The sequence below is a fragment of the Tamandua tetradactyla genome, chromosome X (assembly GCF_023851605.1).
Source record: "Tamandua tetradactyla isolate mTamTet1 chromosome X, mTamTet1.pri, whole genome shotgun sequence".
In the NCBI taxonomy this organism is placed as follows: Eukaryota; Metazoa; Chordata; class Mammalia; order Pilosa; family Myrmecophagidae; genus Tamandua; species Tamandua tetradactyla.
Genome location: NC_135353.1, coordinates 65433305 through 65452592, shown reverse-complemented (window position 1 = coordinate 65452592; position 19288 = coordinate 65433305). Strand labels below are relative to the sequence as shown.

The 19288-nt window shown below is 35.6% G+C and overlaps 1 protein-coding gene across 4 annotated transcripts in view; it reads left to right on the top strand.

Annotated features, from left to right (window-relative positions):
• The window catches only part of RNF128 (ring finger protein 128), a 171900-nt gene that overhangs the window by 92869 nt on the left and 59743 nt on the right, over window positions 1–19288 (top strand). For all 4 annotated transcript variants that reach the window (XM_077144919.1, XM_077144920.1, XM_077144917.1 and 1 more), the window contains exon 2: window positions 11749–11996. In XM_077144919.1, coding sequence (XP_077001034.1) covers window positions 11749–11996 — 248 coding nt within the window. The remainder of the gene's footprint in view (window positions 1–11748; window positions 11997–19288) is intronic.

Below are 19288 nucleotides of genomic sequence, written 5' to 3'. Positions count from 1 at the left end.
GCAGTGGTAAATAAAGGGGACAGGAATCAAATTTGAACTCCAATTCTTTCATGTACTAGCTTTGTGACCTTGACAAGTTAACCTCTTTAAGATGCAGTTTCTGCATCTGTAGAATAGGGGTTGATAATTGTATCTATCTGTTAGGATTATTGTGAGGGATAAATTAGGTAATATATGTAAAGCATTTGTTCTTGAGGGATGGCTTAACCACCTCCTCACCCCAGTGCATAGCTCTGTTTTAGAGTTTGCCAAAGCATATCCCTTCCTGCAGGCCTCTCAGAGCCTCTGATATGCTGAAGAAAACCTGTTTCACTTTGTTCAATGAAGTATTTTCTAAAATATTTATCTATAGAACCCTTTTCCTCTCCTAACAGGTAACATCTGGAATCATTTGGGAAATGCTCATGTCATACATTTAACAACTTCTCTTACTCCTCCCTTCTCTCTCTCTCTTTCTCTTGTGTTTTTTTTTTCTTTAGGCTGGCCTCATATTTTACTGCATCAAGGTGTTGTCAATGTCAAGGAGTGACTAAACCAGTAAAGTTACCTCACCATGAAAAGAACAGAATGTTTTCAACTGTCATGACAAACATTTGGTTATTTCTCTGTACTTAATATGGTACCTTTTATATCAAGCTAATGTGGCTTAAAAGTTTAGCTCTACAGGCTAGGTTTATTTTTCTTTTTTTTTAATTGACTGTCAAGAACAATTTCTTGTGAAAGAATAAAAACACAAGTAAAACAGTTTCATCTTTGTTTTTATAATTAGTATAGAACTAGCTTTTGCAATATTTCATACAGGAAAAAATTGAACATAGTTGGTAGAATGTTATTTATGAATTTTATATACTATATGATACAAAAATTTATACCAAAAAAAAAGAGGCATGCCAAATTCTCTTTTTCTCTAATTCACCCACCTAATAGACCACTAACTAGTTAGACTTCTGGAACTTTTATACCCTTGTGCTCTTATGGTCTAGTGAAAATTAACATTCTATATTGATATAATGCACTTCCTAACTGTGATAAATGAAATTTCCAAACTAATCCCCCTATTATATACCATACCAAAAGAGAATGCATGCAAAAAGAGGTTCATGTTTCAACAAATGTTTGAATTCCCCTTTATGACCAGCTCCGTACTAGATGTCTTGATAGGAGAAGAGTGATCAGGGAGTAGATAGAAAGATAAATAATGGCATGATCCTTTCCTTTTGGGGAGCTTACATTTTCAGTCTTGATTTTTTTTTTTTCTGATAGCAATATTTAAGTCAAGCACTTAAATATCAACTTTGGACTTTCTGATCTACACCAAAATGGTACTGTCTAGAGGTTTCACAGAATCTAAGGTACTGAGTGCATGTCCTTTCCATACATTCTTGTGTTAGTTTCAAATAGTATGATAGGTCAAGGGTAAAGTGGCAAGTGGTGGAGGCCATGTCCCAGTTTCATTGTAAATCTAGACTATGTGAATTGGTCTTGTGCCCATACTATTTCCCTTGAATATAGCAAGAATTTATTCAATGGATTTCTTCTTCCCAAAGTCTTATAGTACAGGAAAAGAGAACTAATGAATACAAGGACAAAAGGATCCCCCAAATTTCTAATATTCACTTGAACAAGTTTTCATTCCCTGAAACCCTTAAACATCCTGTTTACCTGTTTGTTTGTTTTTTACTCCCCCAACAAACGTTCTCTTTCTAATTATTTTTAACCTGTTGTAGGTATCTTGCTAGTTAGTAGTTGCTTCACCTTGTACCATTGAGTCTTATCAGATTCTGAACAACTCTGGATATTGCACAAGTTATCACAAGGGATTGAACACATTGATGCCATGGAGTTTACTGACTAACATTCCTCCAGAAAACATTAATAAATAGCAAAGGGAAATGTTGAATTAATTCTCTAGAAATCTTACTACCCCAAAATAAAAACTATGATAATAGAAAAAATTAGCTTAAAAACTTTAATGCAATTACAAAATACCCTATTAATTAAATAACATATGTATTACAATTTTGCATGGCCCTGCAATATCATATCTTAATATTTTCTCCTCGTTATCAGCACAAGGTTGTATAGAGGCTCAGTCTGTTCCAGCTGCTTCAAGGCTGGTGATATTACATGATTTTTTTAAATTGTTTAATCTTGAAATGAGTCACCACTTGGAAGATCTGCATAACTCGGGTGAACCCATATTTTCCATATGACCAATGCATGATACTACAAAAGCATGCATTGATAAAGGATCCATTCTACGTACAAGATCAATGGATTTTCATTTAACCAAGTACATAGTTTATGGTTTCATTTAACCTAGTACACAAATTCTACCTTGCAGCTAATGTTTAAGAAACTGCTATATACTGAATTTTGGTGTTGTATCAAAGAAGGCTATCCACAATTATCTGAAAATGCTGTTAAAACACTGCTTACGTTTCCAACTACAGATCTGTGTGAGGACAGATTTCCTTCATATACTTCAATCGAAACAACATATCACAATAGATAAAATGCCGAAGTAGATGTAAGGATCCAGCTGTCTTCAGTTAAATCTGACATTACCCAATGCCACTCTTATTACTAGATTTTTGGGGAGATATAGTTATTAATGAAAGATATATTAATTATGTTAACATATTTAAGATTATTTTAAATGAATAAACATTTTTTAAATTTGTCAGTGTTAATTTCTAATATGGTAAGTATCAATAGAAATAATCTATTTAAACAAAAGTTATTTGGAGTTCTCAATAACTAAGTATTGTAAAGGACCCTTTGTCTAAAAAGTTGGAGAACTGCTAATCTAGCTGGAGGATTCTTAATATGCTAAATATACCACTAGTGGAAATCAGAATAATCCAGGCAGGACTCGATATTTTTCTAACAATTCTAAGAATTGTTTACCTGCAAGTGTGACATGTCATCCACAAATTATTCATCTGTGACCTTTTCAGCAGTGTTGCTTCTAATTCCCTGGTGTCTTTAATATGCTGTTTTCCTGAGGACTCCATCTGCTAGAGATTGTCTTTGTACTGCAAATAGTCAGTGACCTATTCCCTAGTGTAGTTTTGCCTTCAAAAACTATAACCAAAGCATTTTTGGGGTGCAGGGCAGAAAAAAGCCATCTTGTACTACCCCTGGCCATGTGTCTCTATCTCGTTTATTGGTTTAAAAGAATGATGACAATAATTAGGTGAGGTTGGTCACCTTTCCTGCCACCACCCCTCTTCCAAAAAGATGATTTGTATTGATACTGAATATTAAGAACCACTGTACTAACCAACAGCTAACCTGCACTAATGCATATATTTCCTATTCTGCAACAAACTAGAATTTAACTAGAGGCTGGTTGGGGGAATAATGACATATTAAAGAGGTGTGTAGTATTGATTTGGTCTAGTTCCCAGGCAAGCGCAGACATATTTTTCAGGTATTTTTTAAAACATAAACTTTATTCTTAGAGCAGTTTTAGGTTTACAGAAATAGTGGACAGCAAATACTTTTAAGAAATATTTTGTATATTTGATGAGGTACAATGATAGTACTAAAATTTTTAAAAAATGAGAGAATGGCTATGAAGCAGTCTATTTAAAAAGGCTGAATGTTCTTCATCTATGGCTGGCGATAATCAAAATGGGACAAAGAAAAAAAAGTTGCCATGAAACAGGGCTTTGAAGAAAGAGAGGCTAGTTTGACTTAAACTTTTAGCTAATATTTTTACTGGTTTTAAAAAAGTGCCATCTAGGACTTCTAGGAATCTAGGAATGCCAAAACTCATCCCTCTTTGAAATAGATTGACTTTCCCCTTTTGCCTAAAGTGTTGGGGCTATTGGAGAGTGGGAGGAGGGACTAAGCCTTTGAAAGCTACTGTGGACAAGATGAATATTCAGAAGTCCTCCTGCATTTGTTCCAGATTTTCTAATGGAGGAAATGTTTGTTAAAGAATTATATTGGAACTCTTCACACCTGGTTCATTCTAGATACAGTGAATTCAGAAGTGCTGATCCCATTATATTATCATAATGATGGGCAATACTGAATGTGAACTTAGTTTTAGAAGAGCTGCTTTGGCCTTCCAGTGCCCTTATTACTTATGAGTTCTCATTGTGAATATTTTCTCTTTTCCAATATCAAAAGTAGAATATTGATTTAAAGAGAGATGAGAACAACTTTGCTCACATCCTTGTATTTTGTTTTGAATAATAAAGTGTAGTAAATTTGAAGTTCTACTTAGAATAGTTCATATATTGCAATATTTTAAAATTTATTTTATATTTTGAGATATGTTAATATTAACTGTGAAAACAAGTCAAGAAACATAGTACTTTCTATATAGTTGGTACTTGATAACTATTTGTTCAGTGATTTTTGTCTTTGTTCACAGTAAAATAAAGATTAGGCCAAAGCCATAATATTATTAACTCTGAAAGAACTGAGAGGGGTTGGCCAGCAGCAGGATCCAGGGTCAACTGCTATATATATTGTAAATGATAACTAGAAAGTGTTTTATTCCCTAGTAGTACCAAGGATACATATTCAACGATAGATACCTTTTATTTATCTTATCATTTTAGTTAAATGACAGTAAGGGGAATAAACATTTCTATAGTCTATTTCAATACCTTTGTTTCCAAGATAGGCACATGCCCAAACCTTGATTCATTATTGTACATTTGAAATTGGAATCTGTATTTTTTCTCCTGCTTAATTCTTACCTATTCCTTATCTGTCCCTTCTCTTAAAACACTTTAGTAGCAAAGTAAAAATGTAAAACTTGAGCCATGCTATGTTTATTATTGATGACCTTTAAGCAGGAAGTTCAAGGACTCCTTATAGAATTGAATGACATTACTATTTGTTGTATCAAGATGTGTTCTTTTAAATTATGCTGGATCCATGAACTTGCCTTTAACTAAGGTTTAGAGTCTTTAATTTTTTAAGGACAGAAGAACTTAAGGAAATAAGTGACTCAGGAAGGCCTGCCTTAGCAACACAGGCACACACTCACAATGACAGGCAGGATATTTTTTTAATGTTTCACAAAAAGAAGTCTGATACCTCTTTGGAATTTTCAGAATACACTTCTAATTTTGTGGTTTTCAATGGAGTAGTAAGTAGAAAAACAAATTTAACCCGGGATTGTTTGTGGACTTTGGTTTTTAAAAGTAGGTATGAATAAGGGTATGAGGGTAGTTCAGTGGTAGAATTCTCGCCTGTCATGTCGGAGACCTGGATTTGACTCCTGGCCCATACACTTCCCCAAAAGCAAACAAACAAACAAAAAACCAAACACGCAAAAATTCAACAAATGGTGCTGCAATAACAAGACATTCACATGGAAAAAAAAAATAACAAAATGTGACCCTGCCATACAGCATACAAAAAAAAGTAGGTATGAATAAGTAAAATGAGTGAGCAAGTAAATTTGTTATAAGTTTTGAATTATATCCTATTTGTATTTCGGTTTTGACGTTGTAATGTCTATCAGTGTGTTGGAGCCAACCTCAGGTAATTATACCTTATCTTCCTAACTGTATCGACAAGGCCATGGTATGGCACTATTTACACCATGGAAACTGGCACACACAATAAATCAGCCCCCCACCGAGCCCCAGAGTCAATTGTTTAACATTTACTACTATCCCTGAATGTACTTAATTTCCATTTTTATAATAATAATTATTATTATAGTCAAATAATAGTTTTACATTTCATATGAAGATAGAGAACTAGTGTAGAATAGTGGTGAAGAATAGGGGTACTGGAGCCAAACTGCCTGGGTTCAAATGCCAGTTATGTACTTTACTAGCTTATGCTACCCTAGACTTTAATGGGTATAATAGTTTTGATGTGAGGATTATATGCATTAATGTATGTAAAGTATTTAGAACAGGGCCTAGTTTATAAGGTAAACTCAGTCACTTGACTGACAATCTCTGTTTTCCCCAGAGTATAGCCAAGATTCAGGAAGTAAACAGAAATATCACTGAGCAACCAATGTGAATGTCAGGCGATACTTGCACAGAAGCCCTATCTTTCTCCAGAAGCTGGTTTTACGCTTTCTTTAGATCCAAGCTTGACTGTCTTTTCAGAGCCAGCAGTATTAGAGGCATCAAATCAGAAACAGAGAGGAATGCTGCTAGAAGCAACAACTTAAGTGAGAATTTTCCAACCACAAAGAAAATCACTCAAAGTGAGAATGCAAAAGTCAGACTGAATGGTGTCCAAGGCCCATTTGAGCTCCAAACATCCATCACCTGTGAAAAATCAACAGTTTGGGGACAAATAGCCTTACTCATATATTAAATAATGACTTATAAATCATAATCAGTATAACCTAGTTAAGAGCATATGACAGTGTAGATTACTTTTTAAAATGCTCATTTAGAATTTTAAAATTAAGTATTGGTGTGAAGTGGCAAGCTTTATTTTCTCAAAAACTTACTTATATGGAAGACCTAATTCTGACAAATGCCAGATAGAAGAAGGCATTATTGTAGTTTATTAAAAGACATTCTCTGTTTATATAATATTCCTAATCTAGAGAGGGAATCAGCCATGCCAACTGAAATGCAAAGCAAATGAAGTATTAGATAGAGGTTAAAAACCAAATGCTGGGGGAACTAAGGGAGATCATTTACATTCTCACTTGGAATATGGGGAAACTTTATAGGATGGAACATTTGAGCTCTTACTTGAGTAATAAGTACAGGCAGAGAAGGCGCTCGGAGTGTCAGAGAAGATGTCGGGTATCTTAGGCTGAAGTAATAGAATGAAAAAAAGTAGGGTTATGAGAAGTGAGTAATAATAGACAATCTCATGTGGTGGGATCTGAGTATTCATGAGATGGGGATGAGGTAGTGATATATCAAACTGGAAAAGTCATTTGGGGCTAGATCACATAGATCACACTTTAAATGCTAGAACAAGGACTCACACTTTAATGAGTAATGAGCCACTAAAGATTTTTGAGCAGAAAAGAGGCATAATCCAACCAAGTGATGGCAGAAGACAACCAGGAAGGTAAACTCTGATGAAACTTTAAGGGGAAGGGGAAAATTGGATATAGGGAGACCAATAGGAGGCTACTGGAATAGGCAAGGAAATTATGAGGACATGAAAGGATCTGATGAAGGGAAACACAAAGGAAGTATTATCTACATGATTGTATAGGTGAACAGGAGGATTCAAGCATGATTCTGAAGTTACTAACCCAGGTGACCAGAAGACTTGTGATACCATTTTCTGACTGAGAACAGTGGAGGGGGACCAGTTTTTAGATGGTCGCAAGGATGTGGGGAAGATGAAATATATCATAATGCTTAGAAGTAGGTCTTTTTGTAGAAAGCAAATTCAGTGTTTTATAGTTGGGCTATATATAGTGTGTATGAATATGGATTAGGGGCATTGATGCACTAATTTTCCTAATGTGTAGACAATGTACATCTCTTGACTATCCCTGTTTTTTAATCTCCATCTAACCACAATGGCCAGTATGTTCCTGAGCATCCACCCCTGCCACCCACCTCTTTTATTGTAAAAGAATGAAAGCTTACTTTTATTAGTTAAAAACTTAATAGGATACATCTGCAGTTTACAAAGAAAACTTTAAAATTGTTTTTCCATATATAGTGAATTCCATTCTCTTCTTTCAAAGATCACACAGGTTACAATATCAGAAATGAATGCTAGGTGATACTATTAATCAAAACTTTATAACAAGAAATTTTCTTGGCAGATAGGTTGTAGAAAAAAAGCAGAGACAAAACATAATTGAAATAATGTCTGCACTTCTGGTGCCATGGTTAAAAACTTAAAGCTGCCCCTTCCCCCAAACAAATCGGGGGTTAAAAAAAAAACAAAAAAACACTCTCTTTCAACTTTGCCAGTTCTCCAGATCCAAAAGTGATATTTGGGTCATATTATAATGATAAAGGAGAAAGATACAATAGAAGATGTTTGCATTTCAACCTCCTTTATTCCCTATTGCTTTTGAAATTCTCCCCCGCCCCCCCTCCCCGTGTAAACTAGAACTGAGTGAGTCATTAATCTCTAACAAACTGAGTGTTCTCAAATGAGTCAGTGGAGTTATAAAGGGGTTTAACTAAATGGCTATCATATATATGTAGAAATAATGCCTTTTAGAACTTTAAGGTTCTGAGATAATACTCTATGAATATGTTTTCTTTAATTAAGAATTTCAAGTAAGGAGGAAGATCCCAGCTAGCATACTGCAAGGTATTTGTTTGGCATGATTTTTGGAAGACTGGCCACTGAGGATTGTAAATTTAAAGGATTACTTGGGTAATAGTTATACTATGTACATTGCCATTTAAGACTTGTACTCTTAATTCTTTTTTTTTTTTTTAACATGGGCAGGCACCAGGAATCAAACCCGGATCCTCTGGCATGGCAGGCAAGCATTCTTGCCTGCTGAGCCACCGTGGCCCGCCCGTTGTACTCTTAATTTGATAATTGAAAGTGTGAATGCTATTTTAATAATGTATTTTTGTATATAAGTTCTGGTCTAAAGGTCCTTTTAGAGTCCTGTGAGTGTGTGTGTATGCACTCGTGTTTGTGTTTTTTCCAGTTTGGAGTTTGATCATTAACCTAGATTAGTACCTTAGCCTAATATCAGTGGGAGATTTCTCTGGTTGACAACCCCTTAAAGTTCAAAGAACTCTATCTTTTGCTTAAGATTATTGGTCCCAAGTCATATAAACTAGAAGAATATAAACCTTGATAAGCATCGGAATGGCATGAATAATCTGACATTGGCACACATTGAGAAAGATAATGCTTGTCTTTTATTCTTTTCACAAGACTGAAATAGTTGGGAGCAGGGAGGAAGGTGTTATAGATATAGGACCTTCAGTAATCAGTGTATTCTAATTTCAGGTTGCTTTTTAGTTGGTGTTGGACAGAAACATATATTTCTTTTTTGTTGTTTATACTAGTTTTATTATTTTTTTATGAAAACAAAAATTTATTATTCTTTAATGATACCATGGGTTAGCTTGGGAGTTCTTCCCATCAGGGCTGATTCATTTGGGGCTGGATGGTCTACAATGACCTTGTTTAGGGTCTTGATTTTTAAAATATTTTTATTGTAAAACTTTAACAAAAAACATACAACATTCTTGAAAAACATTCTATACATGGTGTACAATCAGTGGCACACAATATCATCACATAGTTGTGTATTCATCACCATGATGATGGTACATCACTCCAGCAAAAAGAAATAAAAAACAGAAAAGAAGAAAATCATATACACCATACCCCTTACCCCTCCCTCTCATTGACCACTAGTATTTCAATCTACTCGATTTATTTTAACCTTTGTTCCCCCTATTATTTGTTTATTTTTTATCCATATTTTTTACTCATCTGTCCATACCCTAGATAAAAGGGGAATCAGACACAAGCTTTTCACAATCACATAGTCACATTGTAAAAGCTGTATCATTATACAATCATCTTCAAGAAACATGGCTACTGGAACACAGCTCTACAGTTTCAGGTACTTCCCTGAAAGTAGCCACTCCAATACACCATAAACCAAAAAGGGAATATCTATATATTGCGTAAGAATAACCTCCAGGATAACCTCTTGATTCTGAAATCTCTCAGCCACTGACACTTATTTTCTCTCATTTCTCTCTTCCGCCTTTTGATCAAGAAGGTTTTCTCAATCCCTTGATGCCAGTTCCTGACTCATCCCAGGGTTTCTGTCCCATGATGCCAGGGAGATTTATACCCCTGGGAGTCATGTCGCACGTAGTGAAAGAGGGCAGTGAGTTCACTTGCTGTGTTGGCTTAGAGAGAGAGACCACATCTAAGCAACAAAACAGGTTCTCTGGGGGTGAGTGACTATTAGACCTAATTTTAAGTAGGTTTAGCCTATCCTTCACAGGGATAAGTTTTATAGGTGCAAACCCCAAGATCAAGGGCTCGGCCTTTTGATTTGGTTATCCCCACTTCTTTTGAGAATATCAGAGATTCTCCAAATGGGGAAGTTGAATATTTCCCTCTTTCTCCCTATTTCACTAAGGGGACTTTGCAAATACTTCTTTATTCACTGTTCAAATCACTCTGGGATTTATCGGGGCATCACATTAACCTGGACAAACCAACAAAATCTCATGCCCTATTCAAGATTCCATGTGCTTGTGGTATTCAATTAAACTGACCATACAAGTTAAATTAGGTAATGCACTAGCTAAAATATATTGCACCAAATTAACATCTCTCCCTTTAGTTTCACAAGAAGTTGAAGTTTTAAAAGATGGATGATATCATCCTTTACCCAGTGTTCTAATATACCTTACTCCTATCCAGATCAGCTTCATTCATGTCTCTACTTGATAGCTGATCACTTTTTCAAGCAGTTTCAACTTTTTAAGTATGGAGTACTGCTGACTTATAACTTCAGAGCTCTAACTTTGAGTCTCAGATGTGAAATAAATACCTGAAGTTTCTGGGAAATACCATGCTATATACAAACAACTCAGTATCTGAGAATTTAGAATATATGTGACTGCTGTAAGAGCTTACAATCTAGGACCCTTTTCAATATGCCCCAACCAGGTATCCCATGCTCTCAACTGTAGTTCCCTGAATTTTTACATTATAGTTAGTCCATAGGATTGAGGTGTGATATTTGTCTTTTTGTTCCTGACATTTCATTCAACATACAGCTCTTAAGGCTCATTCATCTAGTTGCATGCCTCACAACTTCATTCCTTCTTGTGGCCACTCAGTAGCCCATTGTATGTATACACCATAGTTCCCCCTTCCATTTCTCAGTTGTTGTACCTTTAGGCCACCTCTGTTTATTGTGGATCAGGAATGCTGCTGCCAGAGATACCAGTGTGCAAATGTCCATTTGTGTCCCCACACTCAGCAATTCCAGTTATATACTGAGTAGTTGGTTTTCAGGAACATATGGCAAACCCACCCCTAGCCTCCTGTGGAACCACCAGACTGCTCTCCAAGGGGCTGCACCTCTCATTTCCCTACCGACAGTGAATAGGTATATCTCTTTCTCCACATTTTCTCAAGCACTTGAAAAACATTTATTTCTATCAGTTCTACTCTTTTTTTCATTGTAATCCTGGTCAGCATGTGACTCCTTAGACCACCTTGGAGAAAGTTTATATTTCTTTTGAGGGTAGAGAAGAATGGCACATCGTGGACATATGTATAGTTTGTATACAATTGGCCTTGTGTACATTATTTGTCTCAAATTAATAATCCTGATATGTAAATTCTTAAATATATTTTAGAAGTGAATTTATGAGATGATATATCATTTATAAATTGGGAAACATATAGTTAAATATTTTTTTTATTTCTTAAATCACAGATTCCCTAGTGTATAAGATCTATTTTCTACCATTCAGGAGACTACTTATTTTTCTTTAAGCAAGCTTTATATAAGATGCAAATTAGGCCTAATACTGTTGAATTCTAGGTAGTTAACTGAGGATGGGGGAGGCATTTGTGTAGTACATCATAGCTTTTCCTTACTAGACTATGAGTCCCTTAAGGTCAGGAACCAAGTCTCATGCATGTTTATATCCCCTACAAATTTTATAGACATAGGTGCTCAGTAAACATTAAATTTATGAGTGTCCATTCCTTTGTCCCACAGGGACTCATTTAAATTCTCCTTAGCAATTGGATTTTTATACTAAGAGTACTTTATCAAACTAAAATTGAATTTCTTTTCTTTTACAGGTGCAGGAGACATTGTTGCAATCATGATTGGCAATCTGAAAGGCACAAAAATTTTACAATCTATTCAAAGAGGCATACAAGTAACAATGGTCATCGAAGTAGGGAAAAAACATGGCCCTTGGGTGAATCACTATTCAATTTTCTTCGTTTCTGTGTCCTTTTTTATTATTACGGCAGCAACTGTGGGCTATTTTATCTTTTATTCTGCTCGAAGATTAAGAAATGCAAGAGCTCAAAGCAGGAAGCAGGTTTGTAATGGTCCTTTGTACCAATTTAAAAATATTTTTTACTCTTTTAATTGTAGTTTCAGTGTCAGGCATTTTAATATACTTCACTTACTAGACAATGATCCATGCATGTGCTTTATGATTTTTGAAAGTGTATCACTTATGTAAGACTTAATCCTACTTGATCAAGTATTTTATTACTACATTGAGAGCAAGGGCAGCATTTTATTATGTATGTATATAAACATATGTTCCTTTAAATAAACTTTTTTTTTTCAAATTATAAAAGCAATATATACACAGTATAGAAAATATAGAAATTAGAGAGTACAAGGGAAAAGACCTTCACCCAAAACCCCATATAACAAAATAACTGAAGTCACAAACCAAAGGTAATAACTATTATTTTGGGGTGTGTCCTTCTGGTTTTTCTTTTACATGTATGCATGTGGCTATGTCTGTATGTATTTGTGGGGTTATAGGGTGGGCGGGAGGGAGACATCATGAGAAAACAGGTTTAAAGATCTAATGGTGGAGGATATAGTGCTAGGTACCTAACAGTCACATATCCATAATTCCTACCCTATTACAACACTGATGTATAAATAGGTATCAAGTACAGAAGCAATAGAGCAAAAATGCCAAACAATTATTGAACAAGGAAGTATTTATGATTATGTGTCATTGATTCTACCAGCTTTAAACTTCCATCATCCCCCTGATATCCTTACTTCTCTCCTTACGCAGCTTAAATTTCATGGGCAATCCCTTGCATACATCTTCACATCCTCTTGTCCCTTCTCTCTCTGTTACACTTGTTGGTAAAATCCAACCCTGATAAATCTTACTCTATACCTGCACCTTGCACAGCTGAAGTAGATGAGAAACATTTATATCTATATTGACTGAACTTGTTTTAAATTTATGACCATAAACTTAAAGTGGGCCCTTAATGCTGCCTAGCAATCATATTGTGTCTTCATAACCATTTACTCTCCTCCTTCATAGGTTTCTAGTAGTACATGTTCCTTTCCCCTTAAAACTCCACCAGCTCATCCAGCCTTACCCTCAGCTTCTATTTTGTGTCCTACTTCACTGAAAAGAATGAAAAAATCAGAGTACTTCTACAGGCTCCTAACATATCTACCCCTCTATATCCATCTTTGTCTATATCCTCGGCCTTGTCTTCTGTTACAATGGATGTACTGTCTTTTTTGTAAGGGCCAATGCCTTTACTTGTGTACAGGGTGCTTATAGTTTCATGTCTACTCAAGGACCTCCAACAACTGTCCCCTCTCATTTTCCTACTTTAATAATTTCTTGCTCTCCTCTGGAACTCTACTATCAACATACAAACATGCTATTATTGCTCCCATCTTCAAAAAACCTTCCTTGACCTGACTTCTGTCTCCAGCAACTTGCCCTATTTCTCTCTTTTCCTTTACAGTGGAACTCCATGAAAGAGTTGTGTACACTCACTCTCTAACTTCTCTTCTCATTCGCTTTTTGAATGACACACATTAAAATATTTTATCATGACATATATATATTTAAAACATAAAATTTGCTATTTTAATCACTTTTAAGTCTACAATTCAGAGATGTTAATTACATTCACAGTGTTGAACATCACCACCATCCATTACTGAAACTTTTTCAGCATCCCAAACAGAAACTCTGTACCCAATTAAGCAGAAATTAACCCTCCTATCCAGCCCCTGATAACCTCTAATCTACCTTCTGCTGTGAATTTCCTTAGTCTAGATATTTCATGTAAGTAGAATCACCCAATATTTGTTATTTTGTGCCTGGCTTATTTCAATTAGCATAATATTTACAAGGTTCATCCATGTTACAGCATATTTAAGATCTTCATTCTTTTTTATAGCTGAATAATATCCCTTTGCATGTATATACCAGATTTTATTTAAACATTCATTTGTTGATGGACACTTGAGTTGCTTCTCTCTGTTGACTATTGTGAATAATGTTGCTGTGAACATTGGTGTACAAGTACTTTTTTGAGTCCCTCTTTTCAGTTCTTTTCAGTATATAGCTAAGAGTAGAATTGCTGGGTCATGTGGTAATTCTATGTTCAACTTTTTGAGGAACTATTAAACTGTTTTCCATAGTGTTCTAGTTTGCTAGCTGCCAGAATGCAATACACCAGAAATAGATTGGCTTTAATAAAGGGGATTTATTTTGTTAATTCTGCAGAGGAAAGGCAGCTAACTTTCCACTGAGGTTCTTTCTTACGTGGGAAGGTACAAAGCGATCTCTGCTGGCCTTCTCTCCAGGCCTCTGGGTTCCAACGTCTTTCCCCGGGGTGATTCTTTTCTGCATCTCCAAAGGCCTGGGCTGAGCTGCAAGTGCTGAGATGAGATATGCTGAGCTGCTTGGGCTGTGCTACGTTGCGCTCTCGCATTTAAGCACCAGTCAATTAAGTCAAACATCATTCATTGCAGCAGGCACGCCTCCTAGCCGACTGCAGATGTAATTAGCAACAGATGAGGTTCACGTACCATTGGCTCATGCCCACAGCAACAGAACTAGGTGCCTTCACCTGGCTGAGTTGACAACTGAATCTAACTACCACACACAGTAAGTGCACCATTGTACATTTCTACCAGCAGTGAATGAGTGTTTCAATTTCCTTACATCCTCATCAACATTTTTCATTTTCCATATTTTAAATTAAATCCAGTCTAGTGGATGTGACGTGGTATCACGTGGTTTGGGTTTACATTTCCCTAATGGCTAATGGTGTCGAGAATCCTTTAATGTACTTATTGGCTATATGTATATCTTCTTTGGAGAAATGTTTACTCAAAGTCCTTTGCCTATTTTTAAATTGGGAGTTTGTCTTTTTGTTGTTGAGTTGTAGGAGTTCTTTATATTTCTGGATATCAGATATATGATTTGCAACTATTTTCTCCCATTCTAAAGATTGTCTTTTCACTTCTTGATAATGTCCTTAGATAACAGAAAGGTTTTAAATTTTGATGAAGCCCAATTTATCTATTTTTTATTTCAATGCTCTTGCTTTTGGTGTCATATCTAAGAATGTATTGCCGACTCCAAGATCATGCATATTTAACCCTGTTTTCTTCTAAGAGCTTTATGGTTTTAGCTTTTATATTTAGGTCCTTGATCCAGATTGAGTTGAGTTCTCCATATGGTGTGTAGTAGGGGTCCAACTTTATTTTTACATTTGGAAATTCAGTTTTCCTAGTACCATTTGTTGAAGAGAGTATTTTTTCCTTGTTGTATGGACTCGGCACCCTTGTCAAAAATCAACTTGCCATAGATGTATGTAGACTCTTAATTCTATTCCTTTGGACTACATGTCTATCCTTACACCTTCCATTTTCTTTTGAACCCACTCCAATCAGATTTTGGCCCCCCACCATTCCATTGAAAACTGTTCTTGTAAAGGTCACCAGAAACCTGCACATTGCTAAAGCCAATGATCTTTTCTCATTCCTAATCATACGTGACTCAGTATTTGATACAGTTGATTACATGCTTCTTTATGAAATACTTGCTTCACTTGATCTTCAAGATACCACACTCTCCTGTTCTTCCTTCTGTCTTTCCAGCCACCTTTGCTGGTTTCTTCTCTTAATATTGGAATGCCCTGTGATTCAATCCTTTGAATCCTTCTCTATCTAAATTCTTTTGGTGAGCTCAAATACTTTGATTTATATATACATGTGCTGGTTTGAAACAATTATGTATCACAGAAAAGCCATGTTTTAATCCTGACTCAGTCTTATGGGGCCAGACCTTTTGTTTAGGGTGGGAAACTTTGGATTGTTTCCATGGGCATGTGACACACCCATTTGTGGGTGTGGCTTTTGATTAGACGAAGATGTGACTCCACCCATTTAAGGTGGGTCGTGATTAGTTTACTAGAGTCCTTTAACAGGAGAAAAATTTTGGAGACACCTCAGATGCAGATGCTTAGGGAACAGTTAGTTGCTTCAGAGCTGAGAGAGACACAGATGTTTGGAGATGGTTGGAATGCCAACAGAGAGAGCAGATGCCTAGATGGGGCAGAGCCCAGCAGATGTTCCCATGTTCCTTCCCATGAGATGCAAAGCAAGCCAGGTCTCTGAGCTGTGTCCAAGAGAAGCTAAGTGAAGGCCCACAGATGCATAGAGAGGAAACTGCTCTCATCAGAAGCTGGAAGCAACAGGATCATGAACAAAGACCAGCAGATGCCAGCCACATATCCCAGATGACAGACATCACTTTTCTTAAGTCAAGGTATCTTTTCCTGGATACCTTAATAAAGACATATTTTATGGCCTTAGAACTTAATGCCATGTTAATAGATTTATTACAGCACTTACAATAAAGAAACATATCCACCACAAACACACAAACCAAGCACTCTTGTCATTGAAACTATAACTTTTAAATAGCCATACTGGATACCAATTTCTTTCTAAACTCAGAGATAAAAACAGAAAAATATAAAAATTTCAAATATTAACACAGTGTTAAGAGCTGTTCCATTTCTGGTATATTGCATTCCAGCAGCTTTAGCAAACCAAAACAATGTATAACTCTCAAATTATATCTCCATACAGAATCTCTCCCCTGATTTGGACCATCCAACTGCTTGTTTGACATCTCCACTTGACTGTCTAATAGGCATTTCAAGCTTTACATGTCTCAAACTGAGCTTCTGATCCTCTCCAAACCCTCACCTTCCCCAGTCCATTCATCTCAGACAATGGTGACTCCATTCTACTAGTTGCTAAGGCAAAACACCTTATAGATACTCTGATTCCTCTTTTTCTCTTACCTCCCATTTAAACCTCCATCAACAAATCCTGCTCGTTTGACTTTCATGATATATCTAGAATCTGACTACATACCACCTCCATTGCTTCCATCCTGGTCTAAGCTGCCATCACCTGTCACTCCCTCAGTCCTATTCTCAACACAACAACAGAGTAGTGTGCCACATCTCCAGAATTCTCAGTAGACCTTTAATCCTTTCAGCTAATCATATAGTAGAAGAAACAATACATTCTTATATTTACTGAGAATCCCTTTAACGACAGTGAAATTCTGGCCATTTCAGCCACGCTTTCTCCAACAAACAAAGAATAATCGAACTTATGTTTTTAGGAGGGAGGGAGTAGGGAGGATTTCTATATAGCAAGAAAGTTAACTGAATTTAGGTATAGATAAGAAATTAAAATTTTATTGTAAAACCTCCATATAAAATAAAATAGACATCATCATGTGGTAATGAATGATGATTTTTACAATGTTTAAACTTAATTTACTTCTGTCCTTCTCTTTAGATAAGTAGTTTATCACATTGGTGGAAGGTTCAGCCTGTTACTAGCTATGGTCAAAAGGATGTTTGAAATTCCTGTGCTGGGCCATTCAATAGTTCCACACTGTGTTAATATTTGACATTTTTATATTGTGCTGTTTTTATCTCTAAGTTTAGAAAGAAATTGGTATCTAGTATGGCTAAGTATTCAAAGGTTATAGTTACAATGACAAGAGTGTTTGGTTTGTGTGTTTGTGGTGGATATATGTGTTTCTGTATTGTAAGTGCCATAATAAATCTATTAACATGGTGTTAATCCATGTTGGCAAGTAATAAGGTTTATAAAGAACTTTGCCTGGTGTTGCATAGCCTTCAATGGACATTTAAATCTGTTTTCATCATTCAAGTATTTTTATAGTTTATAATATATTTTATGAAAATTAACCTGTGCACAAAGGATTGAGAATGGCATAGCCTTTGAGGACTAAAAGAGTTAAGTATGGCTTGTAATCACCTTTACTGGTAAATATTTGAGAATGATAAAATGTTATTTATATGCTATTTAGTTTTCATTTTCTGTGACCCTTATTTATTTTTTTAAATTGTGTTATAAGTATGTCCCAGATATTTCATGGGGCATACTTTTATTATTTTAGAAGCTATGGGTTTACAGAATAATCATGAATAAAATACAGGATTCCCATATAACTCTCCACCACCAACACCTTGCATTGGGAGGAACATTGTTACAGTTTATGATAGAACATTTTTATACTTGTACTATTTATTAAAGTCCATGTTTTAACCTAGGGTTCATTGTTTGCGTACTGTAGTTCCATGGATTTGTTTTCAAATTTTTCATTCTGTGATGATATATAGGAACTAACATTTTCCCTTTTAACCCTATTCAGATATATATTTTAGTACTTTCAATTGCATTTACAATTTTGTGCTACCATCACCACCATTCCATAAAAAAAACTCCATAATTCCAGATAGAAACCAGACATTTTAAGCCTTAACTTCCAATTCCCTACTCCCCCCCACCCTCATCCCTTGATAACCTACATTCTAGATTCTAACTCCATGAGATTGCTTATTCTGTTTCAAATCAGTGAGATCATACAATATTTCTCATTTTGTGTCGGGCTTATTTCACTCAACATGTCTTCAGGCATCACCAAAGTGGTCACATTTGTCAGGACTTCATTCTTTTTATGGCTAAGTAATATTCCACTGTGTATATACCACATTTTATTTATCTGTTTATCGGTTGATGGACACCTGGGTTGCTTCCATCTTTTGGCAATTGTGAATAATTCTGCTGTGAACATGAGTACACAAACATCTGCTCAAGTCCCTGCTTTCAGTTCTTTTGAGTACATACCTAGTAGTGGGATTCCTGGGTCATATGGTAGTTGTATTCTGAGCTTTCTGAGGAACTGTCTTCCACAGTGGCTACACCATTTTCCATTGTCACCAGCAAAGAATGAGTGTTCCTAATTCTCCACATCCTCTCCAAAATTTATTTCCTATTTTTTAATAGCAGCCATTCTAATGGGTGTAAAAAGGTATCTAATTGTAGTTCTGATTTGCGTTTCCCTTTACGTGTGCTTTTTTTGGCAATTAGTATGTCTTCTTTGCAGAAAGGTCTATTCAAGCCTCTTGCCTGCTTTTAAAATGGGTTGTTTTTCTTTTTATTGTTGTGCTGTAGGATTTCTTTATATATACTTCATATCAAACCCTTATCAGATATGTGGTTTCCAAATATTTTCTCCCAATGTGTAGGTTGTCTTTTCATTTTCATGACAAATTCCTTTGATAACAAACGTTTTTAATTGTAAGGAGTTTCCATATATCTTTATATTTTTTTTCATTGCTTGTGCTTTGGGTGTAAAGTCTAAAATCATTGCAAACCCTAAGATCTTGAAGATACTTCCCTACATTTTCTTCTAGCAGTTTTGTAGTCCTGGTTCTTCCTTCTATTCCTCTTATTTGAAATTTTTTAATTTTTCTT